The following is a 19174-nucleotide window of genomic DNA, read 5'->3' as shown; positions in this document are numbered from 1 at the left end:
CCACCATGCTTCAAGCTGTGGGACAGTTTAAAAGCCCTAATGAAGGCATCTTTCATGAAACTGAACATTGTAGTCTTAACTATTTTGTCATCTTCTAACTATTCTTCTGATAACCTTCTAGCTCGATTATTAGCATTAGCCTCTAGACGTAGTAGTTTTGAATCTAGAACATAATCTACTCTATATTATAAGAAAATGTCACCTATTTTGCTCTTCCACACTGAGAAATTAGTTCCATTTAGTTTCTCTAGTTTTGGTAGGTATGTCATCGCTAGTTTAAATGTCATTTTATTCGTGTAGGTTAAGTTGGCTAGATTTGTACATCAAATATATCAACGTAAGCAATAGAAATAAATCACAATTTTAAATTAGATTTGTGCCTGGAAAGGATTGACGGCTTTAGTCGAATCAATAGGTTACCGAGTAATGATAAATTTACTGGTAGAATGACACCAAATCGAGGCTAGACTTGGCCAAAGGAAAACAACTAGTTTCAAAATTGAACAACAACAAATTGAGGCCGATATTGGCTCACAAAACAATAACAAACTCCAAGGTTGGAATGCAGCCGAAGTGAAGTAGAAGTGACTCAAAAAACAACAGCAACCTTGAGGGGCAAATAACACAAAAGTGTGCCTCGAAATGCCCTCAAAATAACAACAAATTTAATTGATAAATAACCGCAAATTAAGTCTTGGAAGAGCCTAAAATAATTGTAAATTGGGGGTTACTTTATGTGTAGGCTTAGGAACAGGTTGGGCCTGAGCTGATCTACCCTCACCTGGCCTAGACTAGATCTGCCCTGGCTCGGCCTAGACTAGATCTGCCCTAGCCGGGGACCAGGCGAAAGAAGCTGTGGCCCAAGCCCGGCCCTAGGCTCATGAGGGTCATGCCAAAAAAAAGAAAAAGAAAAAAAAAACAAAGAAAGAAGAGGGTCGGACCAGCCCAATTGTGGTCCTGTACTAGCTCGGTCTAGCCTGGCCCTCGAGCCTTGGTAGCCCATGTTGGGTTTATGTGGCCTTTAAAGGCTTTATGAGTGCTTGTAAAATAAAATGATATAGTTGAACATGAACTCAGTATGAGTATGGTCCCTTGTGGACCATACTAAGCAAACGATGGTTTGTTGATACCGATCTGTGCTTGACGATCTAGGTCAGTCGGTTGGAAAAAACCCATGTTACCTGGGCATGAAGAACAAACAGATGAGGGTTTATGGGTTAGCCCTTGATGAGGTCGGAGAACATGCTTGAATGAGTGAGCCAAGGGACTGTGTAACCCTTGTGTGTGATGGTAGCCTACAGAGATAGGGGCCAAAACTTCATCCATGTACCATCACATGACATGCATATCGATAGATCGTTCGGGAAAGTTAGAAATCCACCTTCTAGGGTGAAGCGTATGCATATATGAGAGATACCCCTATACGCCATTTCATGTATAAGAGATACCCATATGCGCCATTGAGCTATGGTCGCATAAGGTCTTGGTGACCTTGACTTGTCTCTAGGGGAGGACTTGAAATCCACATACTGGGATTACGATCCCTTGCGTCATCGGCCAGACTTTGGTGACCCGCTAATAAGCCCCTGCTTAGACTGTGGGTTATGAAAAACACTGGGTCAGTCTGATAAAGCAAGTGTGGTCTGTAGTTCACAGTTGAAGGTGGAGTGCCTCATGATTATTAATTCAATTCCTAAACTATATGGATTCATTTCCCATCATATTAATTTAATTATATTTGTTTTATGATAGAAATTATTTTAGAATTATTATTTGAATTTTTATGAGTCTTTTGATATTTTATTTATAATTTTTGAACTTATAAAGATAAAATTATTGATTTTATATAAGTATAAAATTTAAATAATATTTTATAAATTATTTATTAATTTTTAAAAGGGTATAAAAATATCATGACGGCCCATTGTGCACATGAGCCCAACCACATGTGTCACACATGGGTGGCACGCCCCACCTCTTTGATGTTTTTTTTTTTATATCAAGTTATTTCAAGTTTGGTAATATTATATTATGACATGTGGTCAAATAAAGATATGAGTATGTATTGACCATATATTGACTTAATATGGAAGTAGATATTGACTTGATATATTTTTGATAGATTTTATGAAAAATATGTAGAGATGTGCTAACTTATGGAATGCATAATATTTAATTTAAATTATTTTATATTGATGGAAAAATGTTTTAGGAAAGGGGGATAAGGATTTATGCACCTTCCATAATGTTGATGGCCCATCTATGAAATATATGCCTCAGATCTCTCACCCCACAAGTCACCATTGATCGATGATCTATGTTCAATCTCAAAAAAAGAGGCAAGCCAAGAAAAACTCTAAGAAACCCTAATCTTGTTCAAACCTATAAAAAATGGATTGTCTCTACCTAAAATCTCTACACTTTATCTTTTTATCTCTCTCTTGAGAAAGTTTATCTCTCATGTTTGATCCATCTCTCTATCCCACATTGTGAAAAAATCTAAGGGTTTAGGTTATGGAGTTCTTTTCTCTCATATCTCTCAAATATGGATTTATGGCTAAGGATTTTAGGGTTTAGTAAAAAGAGAATCCATCTCTCTCAAACTAGGTTGCTAAGGGAATTCACCTAGGTTTGAGTTTGGGATCAAAGGGGTTCATGTTTCATAGGTATGGCTTGGCCGCAATTTGCTTTCCCAGTTCGAGATTGAAGCTAGACCATTGATCCCACGCCATCGAATGGTGGTAACTCGGTGTGGGGTGGAGGTAATCTCCGGCACTATTCCTTTTATTTCTTACAATCTTATCTTTTATTCTCGAACATAGTGCATAGTTGTTTCAATGACATCAAGTTGTTAAGATCTTGGATTTGTTAGTTTTATTTTCTTTGAAGCAATAATTATTGTAATAAGACTACTTGTAGGTGATATTTGCCAAAAAAAAAGAAGAAAAATAAAAAAGTATATTCTCTGCCAAGATCGCATTAGTCTTTCTTTCGGCCCAGCCCTAGCCCATCCCTCAAGCCACACAATGTGGCCCAGGCCCTACATTTTTAGGGCTAGGCCGACCGAACGGGGCCAGGCTACCTGGCCCATTGCTAGTCCTAGTTGTGTGACGATAAAGAAAAAAGAAACCATTGTATACAAAGGGGGTAGATAGAGAACGCCTTGAATATGGATATTGGTCTCCCTTTCTCTTTGTTAACCGTTGATGTTTAGTAGCGTTGTATCTCAAGTTCGATTCCTACCTAAAAAGAAAATAAATATTGAGTAGTTTTGATGGTTGTTTTAACTTGCCTAAGATGTCTTCACGTCAAACCGAAAGAATTCTATGGTTTTAAAGAAGTTAAAATAAAGAGACAGTGAGGTTTGATAATTTGCATGGTACGACGAAATTGGCTTATCAAAAAATACTCCCATCTTAGTAGTAAGAATAACGTGAGACAATGTAAGCTGAGCAAAGAACGATGGAATATAATACTTAGATCTTTAGTCAAGAGAACGTGAGACAATATAATATTTTTTCATTCGGGTAAATTAAAGGGTTAGTTGGCGGGGATTTGGGCCCTACCTTTTTTGTGAGAATGGAGTTGAGATTTCATCATGGATTCAATAGTACTACCGCTGAAGCCCAAGAGAATATAATTTGAGCAATGAACAATGGAATATTGGATAAATGTCAAAAGCAAAATGTAGTGAAATATTGGGGGAAGGACAAAACCAAAATGCAGTGAAATTGCCGGTTATGATGCTAATATCTATCACAGAGGGAGATAATTAAGAGGAAAATTCAATGATGAGCATATAAAGTTATCCTTCCAAAAAAGATAACAGCAGATAAGCAAATAATACAAAAACAATGAAAGAATATTGCAAGTTTAGAATAAAAAGAATGAAATTTACAGCACTAAGATCGTCAACGATAACATTGCTATGATATCAATGTTGAAGAAAATAGAAATGAATTCCCCAAAAATACCAGATTTTGATAGTAATATCGTTGGAATGTATATTGCAAAAGTACCAAGGTTTCTCCAGAATGATCAGGAACAACTTTCTTAGTTGGTTCTCTCATGGCCTTAAAACTTGTTTTATAGAGAGGGAGAGGCTGGTCTCCAATATTTAGCTTTCTTCCTTGAAATCTCTAATAAACGACCCTCAAAATATAGGAGCAAGGAACATGTACAAGGAACTGCTCTTAAAAAAAAGATTTCTCCCTCTAAAAAAATTCCTTCTTTGGAAAGTAATGAATTAATATGTATTAGTTTTAAAAAAAGGTATGGTTTGTATAGAGCCTAGGCTCTAAACAATCAAATTAGAGCCTACCTTCAAATCATAACGAGAAATATGGTTTCAATACTGGAAATCTTTGTGATAGATTAAAAAGATTTCAATACTAGAAATCTTTGTGGTTTCATCTTTATTTATAAAGTTTAAAGCTTTATAAATAGTTTAGATCGATAGATTTATGAAAACTTAAAAATCTTGAAAATTGACGATCCAAAAATGCATTACAAAATATGCTATTTTCAAAACTTGAAATCCATTTTTGTTTCTCATGTCCATACATTTTGATGTCAACATGATCAATTTGAGAATATTTGGGCATCAAAATGACCTCTTTTAGTGAAAGTTTTGTGGTCTAATTTGATTGTTTAGAGTCTCAGTTCTATATAAACTTTTCTCTTTAAAAAAAAAGGGTTGAATAAAACAAAAAATTCCAGAAAAGTACATTTGAGACCCCAATTATTAGTTTTTATTATTTTATGTTTTCAAATTAAAATTATAAAACTATTTTGGAACCGATTTTCACATTGAAGAATCGATCGAATTTGCTGAACCAAATTTGCAAAGAGTCAATTTGCCAACCTATCCTATTATTGAAACACTCATTGGGAGGATTGAGTGCACGCATTCTCTCTAACCTGTGTCCCTTTCCTCACTTGTACCCAAGCAATGAGGTGCCATTTAAAAGTGGGGCACGATCAGGTTTTCTCGCCATGCTCATATCATGCAGCTTCCTGCATTGTCCTGTACTTGTGTCACGAAAACATTGTTTCATGACTCAAGCTTGGATGAAGCCATTGTTCGCAAAATCGCCCGATCTAACTACTAACTGCCCGGCTAGATCAGTTTCGGTTTTGGGCAATTAGGGTGATCAACTGGTATTTAAAAATAAAAAAATAAAAACATAAAAAAATGTATATAAATTCTAAAAAATAAGGAATTTGATTTGTAATGCATTTTTAAACATTCTTTACATTATGGTAAAGATTAAAAATTGTTTTGGTCATTAATACTCACTCTTATATTTTTCTATCTTTTTTAGAAAATTTTAAAAAAAGCCATTGGAAATTATAAAATGGGTTAAAATCCATTTTTTTCATTAATTTTCAACTTCATTTGAATGTGTTTTATTTAAATCATCTTTTCATATTTTAACCGTTCCGGTTCGCTTTTGCGAACAATGGGTGAAGCGCATTTGGAGCACCAATCCTTCACCTTTTTTTCCCAATGTTAACTTCATTGATGTATTATTTTCTTGTAGGGCACCAATATTTTAGTAAACACAACCACTCTTAAGCTCTCTCTTCTCCAACGTTTGAATACTCGGTGATTGATCTAGATTAGAATTACTGATCCAAATTGGGAATCAAAAACTTAATCAGTATTGAAAATGAATGCTTGCTCCCTCACTACCACCCATTTTTTTAGTCCCCCTAAACCCACCCCCTACCCCATAACCCCTATTTTTTTTAAAAAAAAAAAAATTTTGGACCATGATTCAGACCAATCCTTGAGGATCTTGATCACCGATGTGGTGTGGATAATCCACCCCACTCATCCTTGTTTTCAAACACTGCTATTCTCTATTGAGCAATACCAATCCATTTTCTATGAAAGAAAAGAGAAAGAGGCTTTTGAAAGGTGTGTTTAATTGAAGGAGTAGGTTCCCCTATTATATATTGGAGTCAGAGGTAGGTTTGCCATTTTGTTTAGGATTCAATTTAGATGGTTGATCTGCGAGATAAAAAAAAGTCTATCGTTCTTTAAATTAGTCATCATGATAGAAGAAAAGATCTTGAACCTTTATCCTTTAGTTTCCCTCACCCATTCCCTTTTAATCCATAAAGGAACATGATTTATCCAATTTATTTGATTTACCCTTGTCTTAAAAGCCCTAAAACGTTTTATCTAGTATCAATAAAAAAACCCTTAACCACGGTGTATAAATAATGGTGATACAATGACAAAGGAATACAACTCATATACCATTTACATTATCAGCACTTTCTTGTATATTATACATGAAATATACACTAGCCTCAAAAAGAAAAATGGCAATATTTCTTCTGTTTGGCCTTTCTATAAAGTAGGAGTATTGTATTTTGTTTCTATTGGGGCACATGGTGGGAAAGAGCATAGGAAGCTGTTCTGGTAGGAGTACTGAAAGTACTAGTAGGAGTACTGGTAAGAATTGAGCTTAGGACATACTGGTAAGAGTACTGGTAGGAATTGAGCTTAGGACGTAGCATTGCAAATTGTCAAGCGCTAACCAATTAAGCCCGGGCTCTTTTTCTAGGAGGGCTTTATAGTTAATTTCAATGAAATGCACTTCCCAATTCTAGGACTAGAGGAACCTATTGCCTTTAGACATCAGTGGCTTGCCTATGTAGTGGTTGGACATGGTGACATATTCTATGTTATTTAGCCAACTCCACTCCTTTTGAGTAGTCATTTGATGACATTCAAACAACATCCAATACACTAGGGCAGCCCATAATTAGAGAACACCCCTTTCAACTCCTCTCATAACTCCTCTCTTTATGAGCTGATTTGGCCCATAATTCTTTTTTAGACCCAGCAAAAATTCAAAGCGGCCTCAACATGACATTCATGCCTTTGAGAATGAACTCTTTTAGTGTTCTGTCTTAATCTACTGTATCTAACTGAATGAGATTTCTCCCACAAAATCCAGGTATGCTATAAGCATCCCAAGGTGTTGAGACCAAACTAATTGTTTTTTACCCTAAACAGATCTCGCCAAACGTGTATTAGAAAGAGGAAGCATGGTCTCCCCAAAAATGAAAATATTTGATTTGTGCTTTTTAACCCAGAATAAAATTTGTTCCATTCTTTTGACTCCCCCCAATCCCCCTCATGTTCTAAGACAAACGCCTTCTTGGTGAACGAGCTTGAGCACTTACTCCAACTAGAGTTAGGAGATTATGCTTTTTGGTTCATTAGAATCCATGGATGATGATGATCTCTTTATGTTCTAGCTCAAAGGAAATTATGGTACATTCTAAAGGCTTAGATTAGCTATGTGGTTTAAAAGAAATTACCTATTCAACCCGCATTGTTATTGGTGTTTGTGATAGTTTGGAATGAATAATCCCTCTATTACTATTGTTTGTTCAAGTGGAAGGTTAAAAAAGAGCAAAGGGTACCTCCAAAAGACAAGTAGTGGGAAAAGATATGGGGATTTATCGTTTCATTGAAGGTATGGCCTTTGATAAAACACACTGACGAACCATAATTCATGTAGCCGACCCCAATAGTTGAGAAAAGACTATAAAGATGATGATGATAATAATGATATGATGAAGATCAACATCCCGATTACCAGACGATTCTTTTCATGACTCATTGGTCAATATTTTAAAGGCTATTCAACACGTGTGCTCACGCTCATTTCACCACTCGAATGTGATCCCTTCCAAATACTTACCTTAGTGATGAGTTTAGGATTTGAAACACATTTTAAGTCGCTTTATAAAAATTTTAATTTTACATCCATGAGTTTGCTGCTCAAAAAATAATCTAGCTTGGATTTGTGAAGAATTAACTAAAGAAAAGTATACAAAAATACCATTTACTTTTTATCTTTTTAAATTTCAAATTGAGTGGTCGTGAGTATGTCCATACTAGTTAAAAATGATGTTTTCGAACTTCGTGATATTGTTCGAGCCATTCAATTTGACATCTAATTGCTATTAGTAATTATTACCTCTTTATAAGAAAAACAAATGCTCTCATCCCTGACTAAAGATTCCAAAAGCAATTTGAATAAATTATTTTAAGATATATTTAGGGAAAATTACAAAAACCCCCCCAAAATGTACTATTTACATAAGTTACCCCAGCCAACCTTTCCTTTCACTTTTTTCCCCACAACAACATTTCCTCTCAAAAACCCCCCAAGGTACAAAGTTGTTATTTTTTGGACGGAAATGCCTTTCCCATACAAAAAAAATTCAACTGGCGGTCCCAAGTTGCTTATTGTCGAAGCGTAAAATAACACTGTGGGAGCGCTTTGTAATGATTGCCAGATCGGAATAGGTACTGTCGGAGCACTGTGGCTCCAGAAGGTGTACTACTAGAGCGTCTTCATCTACCGCTGGAGCGCTGAAAACCCTGTCGGAGCGCCTTAATGCACTGCCGGAGCGCTGTGGCTCTACTGACCCTACTGTCGAAGCGCATTCATAGAGTGTCAGAGCGAAATGTCTCTTAAAGGTGTACTGCCAGAGCAAGATCATGTAATGCCAGAGCAAATTCGTCTACTGCCGGAGCGAACTACCACACTGCCGAAGTGCTGTGGCTCCATAAAGTGTACTGCGGGAGTGAATGTCTGTCGTCGGAGAGCGTTTTTGTACAACCGGAGCGACGTAATCAACAGCCAGAGTGCCCTGGCTCCAGAAGGTCTACTACCGGAGAGAGTTTTCGTAATGTCGGAGCACATTATCTACGTTGCCGAAGAGAGAGAGAGAGAGAGAGAGAAAAGGCTGTGAAAAAGACTTATTTTTAGTTTTTTTTTGGTTAGGGGGTTTTTGTGAAGATAAGTTGTCAATAGGAAAAAAGTGAAAGGAAACGTTAGAGGGGGGTAAATTGAATACATAGTGTGTTTTGGGGGGTTTTTATAATTTTCACTATATTTTTAATTCGAAATTATTAGGGGTGAAATTTTGGGTGCCACATTCATCTCTAAATAAAAAACATATAGAAAGAAAAAAAACCCACTTTTTAAATACGTATGATAAGCGGTGGACCGCATTTGCGAACGTATGTGACAAAATTGAAGGATCGCGACGCCATAATGTTCGTACGTGTTTGATAGGGTGATCGGATCCTATACACGTGTGATCCCACTATAAAATCTTCACTGGTGCTTAACTGCAAGCCCCTCTTCCCACTGTTGTCTCAGGCACAGTCATCCATGGCGGCTGCTTCGCTCTCCCCTGTTGTAGCTACCTCCTCATCTTCTTCTAATGGGGTAAAAACCCCAAAGCTGAGTTCGAGATTGGGGTTAGGGTTTTTATCGTCTTCTTCTTCTTCCATTTCTAGGTCATGGCGTCAGCTGGTTTTATCCCCAAGTGCCTCAGGGAAAGGGGCCATTGGCGCAAGAATGGTGTCCATGCCTGCTGTTAAGCCGGAGAAGGCCTTGGACTTTGATACTAAAGTGTTTAAGAAAGAGAAGATCACCCTTACTGGTCACGATGAGGTGCTTTCTAAGCCTTCCTCTTTTTGATTGGATCTTCTCTATAGTTTTTATGTTTTGATAGTTTTTTATAATTGATTATTTTGTTGGTAAATGATTCCGGTTTTTTGTTTTTTTTGGGTCTTTTTCAGTACATAGTGAGAGGTGGGCGTGATCTTTTCCATTTGCTTCCTGAGGCTTTCAAGGGTATTAAACAGATCGGGGTTATTGGTTGGGGTTCTCAGGTGACTCTCTCTCTTTCTGTGTGTGTGTGTGTTTGTGTGTGGAGGAGCGTGCAGAGTGTGAAATTCAAATTACAAGAATGTGGGTTAAATTACTCTTTTATCTTTCTAGAAATTGAAAGTTAGGTTCTATCTATTAAATTTAATATCTTTTCTCATTTACTCCACCCCAGTAACTTAGTAAATATGAATTGTTGCTTGAAAAAATTGGGCGTTGCCAATGTTTCTGGATTACACATGTGCTTTCACCCCCATCAAATGCCTGTGATTTCATTTTTCATGCATTTGGCCATCAGTTTCTTATTGTCGAAATTTGTGCTCTTTCAGAACTCATTGCCCGGCTTGTTGCTGGTAGTTCTAGGAGGATTAGTTTATTCTGCTAGTCGTATTTCATGAGTCATTGGTCGATATTTCAAGTTGATGTGATAAGTGCGTCTTTTAGATACCCATATCTTTTGATTTGTGCAGAAAACTGTCTCCATGTTTGTTTCAAAACCTTGAATTGCCTTAGCTCTTTTGGTGGTGTGTGACATGTATTTTGGTTCAATTGTGTTAAGGTGATTGGATTACCACCTTATTTGTTACATATTTTGCTTGCTATTGATTTTGTTATGTTAATTAACATAACTTTTTTTATCGTTGCATAAGTGACTGGATGATAGATTTGTGGACATTCACTTTCCTTTTGTTATTGAGCCCCCAGTTGTATGTTTGCATTGTAGTTTCTACTGTTGAATGTTGCGCTAGATCATGAAGAGAAATTGGTAACTAGGGATTTTTTTTTTACTGTACCTATGAATCTATGACTGCCAAATACTCTTGAATGCTTTGCTGTTATATCAAAGTCTGCAAACTGTTGCCAATAGAAGTTATGCTTTTTTTTTTGGGTGAATAAATAGAAGTTATGTTGAATAAATAGAAGTTATGCTAAATTGTTAATATCTGCAAAGTATTTGACAACTGAATAAAAGATGTTTCTTCTGTCTTAGGATGGTGAACATCATCTGTATGCCACTAATATATAGTTGCTCCATCCTCTCATATTTGTCTGTGGTATTCTAATAGGACAAAATAGCACCTCTTCTTCATGGCCATTCTTTTTGCATTTAGTTTCTTATTTCGTCATGGGGTATGGGGGAGATGGGAGTCACCTCTCTCTCTCTGCAAAAAAAATATTAATCTTCTTTTGTTCCTCCCTTATGGATGCAGGGTCCTGCCCAGGCTCAAAATTTAAGGGATTCTTTAGCAGAAGCACAATCTAATATCATTGTGAAGGTCGGATTGGCACTTGTCATTTTCCTCTTTTCTTGCATTGCATTCCTTTTTTGTTGCATGATTCACTTGATCCCAATTTCTGATTTCTGACTGTGGCCTTAGGAAGTTAGTTTCTGGTGCATTCCTTATGTATTATTTCACTGTTTATTTTTATGTTAGCTGTTCTTGGTTAATTTGTTTGTTACTTTGTGGCTTTCCTTTTGTAGCTGTTATTAATGAACTGGCCCTTTTTTCATGTTATGACTTCCATTGTTACTAAGTAAGTATAAGGATTAATACACACACAGAAGGTTACTAGTATAGTTTCCTTAAAGAAGCCTTGCCCTGCTCTGAGTGGAAGTTTGGGATTTTTTATATTTGGAAGCAACCAGCTTTGACAAAGGTTTATTTTAGGTGGGACTATTAAAAATTCATCTTTGAGAAAGGTTTGCTTTTGAATGGGACTATAAAATATTCATCTTCGAGACTTCTCTTTCTGGATGCTCTGATGGCTGATTCTTCTCTTCAAGTTGTTACATGATTTCAGTCTATGCATACAATGGTGTCTGTTTATACTGGGATTGCAGGAGGCTGGTACAGTTTATGATGAATTGTTTTGGGCTAGAATATTTCATATCCATTACGAATGTATTGATCTTGAATCATGTTCTTAAAACCTCTTGTAGTCTCAACTCAAGCATTGTTTTAAATCATATGTGGCCTCATGCTACGGTATGCACCCCGAAACGTGTCGCAAGGGGCGGTATGCGCTTTTTTCGGATGCACCCGCATATGCACCGTATCCCACCGCATATGCAGCTGCATAGCGCATATGAGCATAGGTATTTTTGTCACACCCCCCCCCCCCCCCACAACACACACACACATGTGAAAAGGGGGGGTAAAGGGTTTTGGGGGATATTAAAGCCCCCCAAACACAGAACAGCCATAAATGTGGCTGTTTATGGATCAAACAAAGAGGTAAACAATTGGCGAAGATTTTTCTTCAAAAAATTGTCGATTTGCTCTAGGGGTTGTTGGGTTGTGGATTGGAATTAGCTTGGGCGGTGTTTTGGAGAAGTTTGAGCATAGATTCATCAACATATTGAGGGTTTCAAAGGCCGAGAAGATATCAGAAACTTTTTGCTTTAGACTTTGTTACTTTAAAGTCTGCAATTACGAATTTGTGATTATGGTTTTTGGATGTTCATGAATTATGATAATATGATGTCTTCTAAGTTCTAATGTCTTCTATAAAGTTCGTTTCAAGTTTCTAGTTTCTATTTTCTATTTCTAAGAACTTCTATCAGGGGATTGAAAGTATCCAACAACTGATAATATTGGTGTTAATGAATAAATTAAATACCTAACATCACATAAATCACCTCCATATTTTTTCCATACATTAACCTATTTTTTGAGATTTTTTTGAGTTTCTTATATTTATTGACCGCATTGGGGTGATGCACCCTCATTGAGCCGCAGCCTCCGACCACATCAGGACCACATTCCGCATTTTAGAACACATTCTCAAGTTCTATACGCCAATTTAAAAAATAATATCTCATTATCTTATGACATTCGGGTTTTTCAAGTTAAAAAAAATAAAAAACTATGATTTTATCATATTCTGTTGTAACATTTTAGTTCATAATAACTACTATCATTATTAGAAAAAGTGTAGATTAACGGTCCTCTCATTTAATCAAACTAGCTAATAAAAATGCGGAATTTTGTTGTTGTAAGAAGTGTGCTATTGTTTTAAAATGTGGAGCAATTTATCTCTTTATAAATGGGGAGTTTTTTAAGAGCGGATCTTTTGGGATTGTTGATTGATACAGGTCGGTCTAAGGAAAGGATCCCGTTCTTTTGCTGAGGCACGCGCTGCTGGATTTACAGAAGAGAGTGGAACTTTGGGTGACATCTGGGAAACTGTTTCAACCAGTGACCTATTGTTAGTATTGATCTCAGATGCTGCACAGGTAGATATTTTTCTTTTTGGTATTGGATGGAATATTCACTTCCCATGTTTCCTTAAACTAACATAATTTTAGGAACTCTATATTTCTTTCTTTGTTATGTCTGATATGATAATGTATTTTAGCCTGAAATCAATATTTGTGTATTTCTAATGTGCAATTATTTTATTTATGCAAATGTCATGAATCAGACATTTGTGGAAAGTTACTAAAGGGTGCTGAAGTTGTGTTTTTTTATTGCAGGCTGATACCTATGAGAAAATATTTTCTCACATGAAGCCAAACAGCATCCTTGGGCTGTCCCATGGCTTCCTACTAGGACATCTACAGTCGTTGGGCCTTGATTTCCCGAAGAATATCAGTGTGATTGCAGTTTGTCCCAAGGGAATGGGTCCATCTGTAAGGAGGCTCTATGTTCAGGGCAAAGAGATCAATGGTGCAGGAATCAATGCCAGTTTTGCTGTTCACCAGGTCTCTCTCTTTCTCTCTCTCTCTCTCTCTCTCTCTCACACACACACACACACACACACACACACCCCATATAGCATAACAAAATGGTCATGGCCTGTCTTTTTTCTACCTGTAGGATGTTGATGGCAGAGCTACAGATGTGGCACTTGGCTGGTCAGTTGCCCTGGGTTCACCTTTTACCTTTGCCACTACGTTGGAGCAGGAGTACAAAAGCGATATTTTCGGGGAGAGAGGTAAACTCAAATTCATGTTGCTTGTAATGCTGATGCCTAACTACCTCAGAAGATAAAAATATCTAAATTTCTGTACAATTTGTAGGCATCTTATTGGGAGCAGTACATGGAATTGTGGAGTCTTTGTTCAGAAGGTACACTGAATTTGGCATGAATGAAGAACTGGCTTACAAAAATACTGTTGAGAGCATAACCGGAATCATATCAAAGACTATCTCGACAAAAGTCAGTGCTTGGTTCTTTTGTAATACTGCCAACCATTTGCTTTCCTTCCATTTTATCCTTATTTTTGTTCTTGTGTTTCTTAAGTATTGGTTGGTTGGATTTGTTGGTAAGTACAATGTACTTACGTTGTGATACCTTTCTCAGGGTATGCTATCTATATACAACTCCCTCAGCGCAGAAGGAAAGAAGGAATTTGAGACTGCATACAGTGCTTCATATTATCCATGCATGGACATCTTGTATGAATGCTATGAAGATGTTGCTTGTGGCAGTGAAATCAGGAGCGTGGTATTGGCTGGACGACGTTTCTATGTAAGTTAGGACCCCAAAACTTTCTACACGCATTCTGCAATTGTGACTGATTTGGGCGATTCTTGGAATTTATTTTCTTTTTGAAGATTCTTAGAATTTTATGCCCAAGTCCTTACACTTTTGGGTTTTTGTGCTCTTTATAGACTTCTTGCAAGATGATTTTGGGATTTTAGAAAGGGTGCAGTTTGTATAAAGCCAAGGCTCTAAACAATCAAAGTAAAGCGCACCTTCAAATAGTGTTGAGAAATGTGATTTCTATACTGGAAATCTTTGTGTTAGCCTTAAAATATATTTTCATCTCTAATAATCTAATTATGAAATTTAAAGCTTAAAAAATAGTGTTGATCGAGCAGATCTATGAAAACTTAAAAATCTTGAAAATTGACGATCCAAAAATGTATTACAAGATGCACTATTACCAAAACTTGAAATCCATTTTTTCTTCATGTCCATGCATCTTGAGGTCGAGATGATCAATTTGAGCATCAAAACAACCTCTTCTAGTGAAATATTTGGGCATCAAAACAATCTCTTCTAGTGAAATATTTGAGGTGCTCCCTAATTCGATTGTTTAGAGCCTCACACTTATATAAACTTTTTTCCTTTATAAAAATGAGTAGCACTTATCTCAGTATAAATGAATAAAGGAATTTCCCTTTATTGGGAAAGTGATGACAAAAGCAATATTTGTAATTTGTGGAACATTAATTAGACAGATGAAAGATGCAACATGAAATGAAATACAAGGAAAACGAGATCATCGTCATCCATCAATTTCCTTTGCTTTTGCCCTTTTCCACTTAGTTTCTTGTACGCATGCTATGTTAACTCTCCCTCGCATAACTGTATTCATTAACTCCATACTCTAAGCTGTTAGAATTGCTACATTCCATGTGGCTAGACGAATTCCAAGAGAATAGGATTTGTCGAGTCACATGGAATGTAGGAACTCTAACAGGTAAGAGTACGGAGTTAGTAGATACAATGAGGCGAAGTAGAATTAACATAGTATGTGCCTATAGGAAATTAAGTGGAAAGAGGCAAAAGCTAAGGAAATTAATAGATGATGATGATTGCATTTTCCTTATATTTCATGTTGTTTATTTAATCTCTATAATTAATGTTTTACAAATTATAATAGTCTTGAAACGAGAATGGCACAAATCTTGTTCTGCCATTCTGCTCTATCAAGGGCTATACCCTCAGTAAGACCATAAGTCCCCTTATCTTTCACACTACCTCCATCCATATCTTTTTGGGGTTTCCCTTGCTCTTTTAGAGCCTTCTACGTGAACCAAATCGCACCTCCTAATGGTGTTGTATTGGATCTGCATTGTGCATGGCTAGCCCACCTATGTCTACTTTCCCTCATCTTGTCGCCTATTGGACACTCCTAAGTTCCCTCTGATATATTTATCATTTCTTGTTAAAAAAAAAAAATATTCATTCCAAAAGTGTTGAAAATGAGAGATGAAAAGAGAAGTGTTGAAAAACTCGGGAAGTTCATTTGGACTTGCCCGAGTCACTCAGGCTTGGTGAGGAACTTCCATGCTCAAGTAGGGAAGGATACTGTACACAAACTCGCTTGAGTTACTGTAGTATCTTAGGCTAGTAGTCGAAAATCCCATGAGTTTCTAATACTTCATCAAGTTGGTTAGGACTAGTGGAGTCCTACCTGTCTTTTTTTTCACAGATAAAAGGGGAGAGGAAAGCCAAACCCTTTTTATACTATTGCTTTTCAACTAGGCATCCGTTACTCTGAAATTAGGGTTGGGTCATTTTTGCATCCTCTGTCAATTAGAAGGATCCAATTGGAGAGATAAACAACAAATTTGACAGATAGCTCGATCTTGGTTGAAATGTGTTACTTACGCGTATTCTTTAGTTATTTATAAGTCATAGGCTTGTCTTCAAACATAAGCCACTCAAAATCTTGGATTTGCGAGATTATCATAATCAAAACAGTATTTGGCCAAAAATTTCTTGAGCTTGCATCCACTAGATCTGAACTTGAATCTCAAATCTGGTTCAGGGGTTCCAATTTCAGGTATTTGGGGACCCTTCGACAAAGATTTGAGGCTTCATTTGCACCGAATGCAAAGATTGGAGGTTTGGCCTTGAAGTTTGGTTTAGTGAAATTGGTTTGATTTCATTTAGTTAAAGTTTCATATTCTATTTTTTTTGGATCTTACAATGTTTCCTACTTTTTGGGGGTATCTCATGGGCATCTTGCCCAACTCAGACTGGAGCCGGGGAGTCCACTTAGGACTCACCCAGTCAATCCTTTTTGTGCCCTGGCTGAGTCACCAGGAGTAAATTTAGAAAATGAGCAAACTTTTAGTTTTGGGAAAGATCCAAGAAACTTCTTTTATATAATACAAGTACTTTTCTTGATAAAATATAATCAACATACTCGTACTTATGCAGTTAACAAGAAGGTACCTAGATATCCTAGATATAATCTATGAAGCATTTGCTTATTTCGAACAGTCCGCTTTTGCTTTGATGCAAGATTTCCATGCTATACCTGTATATGTTTCAAGAATGAACAAGTTGGCTTCTAGCTTATCTAAGTTGGATCATATAAGGTCTTTGATGTTATGTAGGAACCAAAATATAAGGGTTACAAAAAGAAAAATTTCGTCTATGATGAACTACACTGTTTGCTTCTCTTTAAAAAGAAGTTTCAAAAGCTGTGGAGTGTATCTGAGATCTGCAATGGGGTTGACATCTCAAGTGACTTGAATTTGTTGGGCTTTCTTATCAGGAAAAGGATGGACTACCAGCCTTCCCCATGGGTAAAATTGATCAAACTCGAATGTGGAAAGTCGGGGAACGAGTGCGATCAGCCCGGCCTGCAGGTGACTTGGGTGCCCTCTACCCCTTCACTGCAGGCGTTTATGTGGCATTAATGATGGCACAGGTGAGAACTCTTTGGGATGCCTCTTCACAAATTTAGGCAAATGCCAATGTATTATAATTTGGTCGAAAGCTATAATTGAGGCCACTGGCTGTTCTCTTCCTCAGATTGAAGTTCTGAGAAAGAAGGGGCACTCGTACTCGGAGATCATCAACGAGAGTGTTATTGAGGCAGTGGATTCTTTGAACCCTTTCATGCATGCACGTGGGGTCTCATTCATGGTTGATAACTGTTCAACAACAGCACGTTTGGGAGCTAGGAAGTGGGCTCCTCGCTTTGACTATATCCTCACTCAGCAGGTCTCCCACTCTCTCTCAAACACACACATTCTTGTTACCCATTGTCTTTTATATCCTCACATTCCTACCACCCACTTGTCTCTCTTTTGCATAATTTCCAATTACCCACGCATTCTCACATTCCACCCATCACCCAAAAAACCAATCATCTCTCATCTATATTGCAAATGTAATTTTCAGACTTTTGTGGCTGCGGACAAGGAAACTCCCATCAATCAAGATCTCATCAGCAATTTCTTGTCTGACCCTGTACATGGGGCCATTGATGCCTGTGCACAGTTGAGGCCCACTGTTGACATATCTGTGACAGCAGATGCAGATTTCGTGCGCCCTGAACTACGCCAGTCAGGTAACTAAGACTTGGGTGTCACCAGTCAGGTAATTAAGATTTGGGTATCTGTGGTGACAGAAGTGTGGAGAGGTACAGAGCATTTTGTGATGAAAAAGCCTCTCGTACGTTATAGAGTTTACTACGATCCGGTAATGTATGTGATGATTGGGTAGGTAGAAGAATTGATCCTAATGGGACAGATCTGTGTTGTTCCTTGAGCTATTTGTATTGATTGGAATTATCTATATGCAGTAACTATTAGTTCATTCGAAGCAAAACATATGCATGAGTTCGAATGTCGATAAAAGGGAAATGGAGATGCGAACCTTTCAATGACTAACAAGACCTTGTAATAAGTGCGGAAATGAGTTAGTTTTAAGAAGACAAGGATATTGAATAAATTATTGTATTATTCACGATAAGTACTAGTATTTTATTTTATTTTTCTGAATTAAGAGAACATGAAGCTTAAACCTTAGTTGGGGCACAAGTGCTGCTGCCACCACGACCCCCACCCCATTCTCGGTGGATCTTTGCTTGGGCAAGAATGATCACATGTTGATAGTTGCCTTCACAGAAAGGTGGGACTCTAAGACCAAAAGGCCCTACCCTCCCAATAACATTGGCCAAATGACACCCGCATTCTATGACTTGCAGAGGATTCTAGGTTTGAATGTGATGGGAGATCCTGCCACAATTGAAAATTGCCAGCCCTATCTATGAGTGGCAGAGAGATTATCCCTAGGGAGTCAATTACAAATGGTTGAAGAAGAAAATTTACCAAACAATGTTCAAAAAATTTACTCGGCCAAGGTACTCGGCTCTTGGAGGGCTCTTGGCCTAGCCGATCTACTCGGGTGAGTCCGAGTAGCTCGGGTGAGTCCGAGTAGCTCGCTTGAGTAGAGTTTGAGTTTTAAAAATACAAAATCAACATATAAATTAGATATATATAATATGGAAAAAGTTGACATAAGGATGTAGAACTATGGATGCTCCTAAAAAATCCGTCGGAAAAGGTGGTTTTAATGTTGAAAAACCCTTTAATTGTTCATCTTGACATCAAGATGTATGACTATGAAAAATAAAAAGATTTTAAGTTTCATAAATAATACATTTTACAACATATTATCTATGCTGTCTATGTTTTAGTTTTTCATAGGTTTATAAATCTATTTGATTTTTAACTATTTTTGAAATTTAAAATTTTATAATTAGATATAAAAATAGATTTTGAGATAATTCAAATAACATTTTACATCAAAGTTATATATCATGATAAAATTTAAATGTGTAACCGTACCTCTATACCTACATAGGCGTCCATATGCTACCTATATAATATATATTTCACTTTTTATAACACTAAACATCGAATGTCATGATGGTTAGTGCTCATGCATGATACGTCTTATGTTTAAATCCTTGTTTCATCTAA

The 19174-nt window shown here is 36.9% G+C and overlaps 1 protein-coding gene across 1 annotated transcript; it reads left to right on the top strand.

The window, feature by feature from the left end:
* The first annotated feature begins 9179 nt into the window (after positions 1 to 9179).
* Positions 9180 to 18017, top strand: LOC18442150 (ketol-acid reductoisomerase, chloroplastic). The gene is made up of 11 exons (XM_006852374.4): positions 9180 to 9497; positions 9626 to 9718; positions 10925 to 10990; positions 12811 to 12951; positions 13192 to 13419; positions 13535 to 13652; positions 13738 to 13877; positions 14022 to 14189; positions 16957 to 17112; positions 17217 to 17408; positions 17589 to 18017. Exons 1-11 carry the CDS (start codon positions 9213 to 9215, stop codon positions 17763 to 17765), a joined length of 1764 nt encoding a protein of 587 aa, XP_006852436.1. The 5' UTR covers positions 9180 to 9212; the 3' UTR covers positions 17766 to 18017.
* The last annotated feature ends 1157 nt before the right edge of the window (positions 18018 to 19174 follow it).

Source organism: Amborella trichopoda, chromosome 1 (genome assembly GCF_054954075.1).
Source record: "Amborella trichopoda isolate Santa Cruz 75 chromosome 1, AtrichopodaSantaCruz75HAP2 v2.0, whole genome shotgun sequence".
NCBI classification, from domain to species: Eukaryota; Viridiplantae; Streptophyta; class Magnoliopsida; order Amborellales; family Amborellaceae; genus Amborella; species Amborella trichopoda.
The sequence above is the reverse complement of the archived record's forward strand: the minus strand, read 5'-3'. Positions and strand labels throughout refer to the sequence as shown.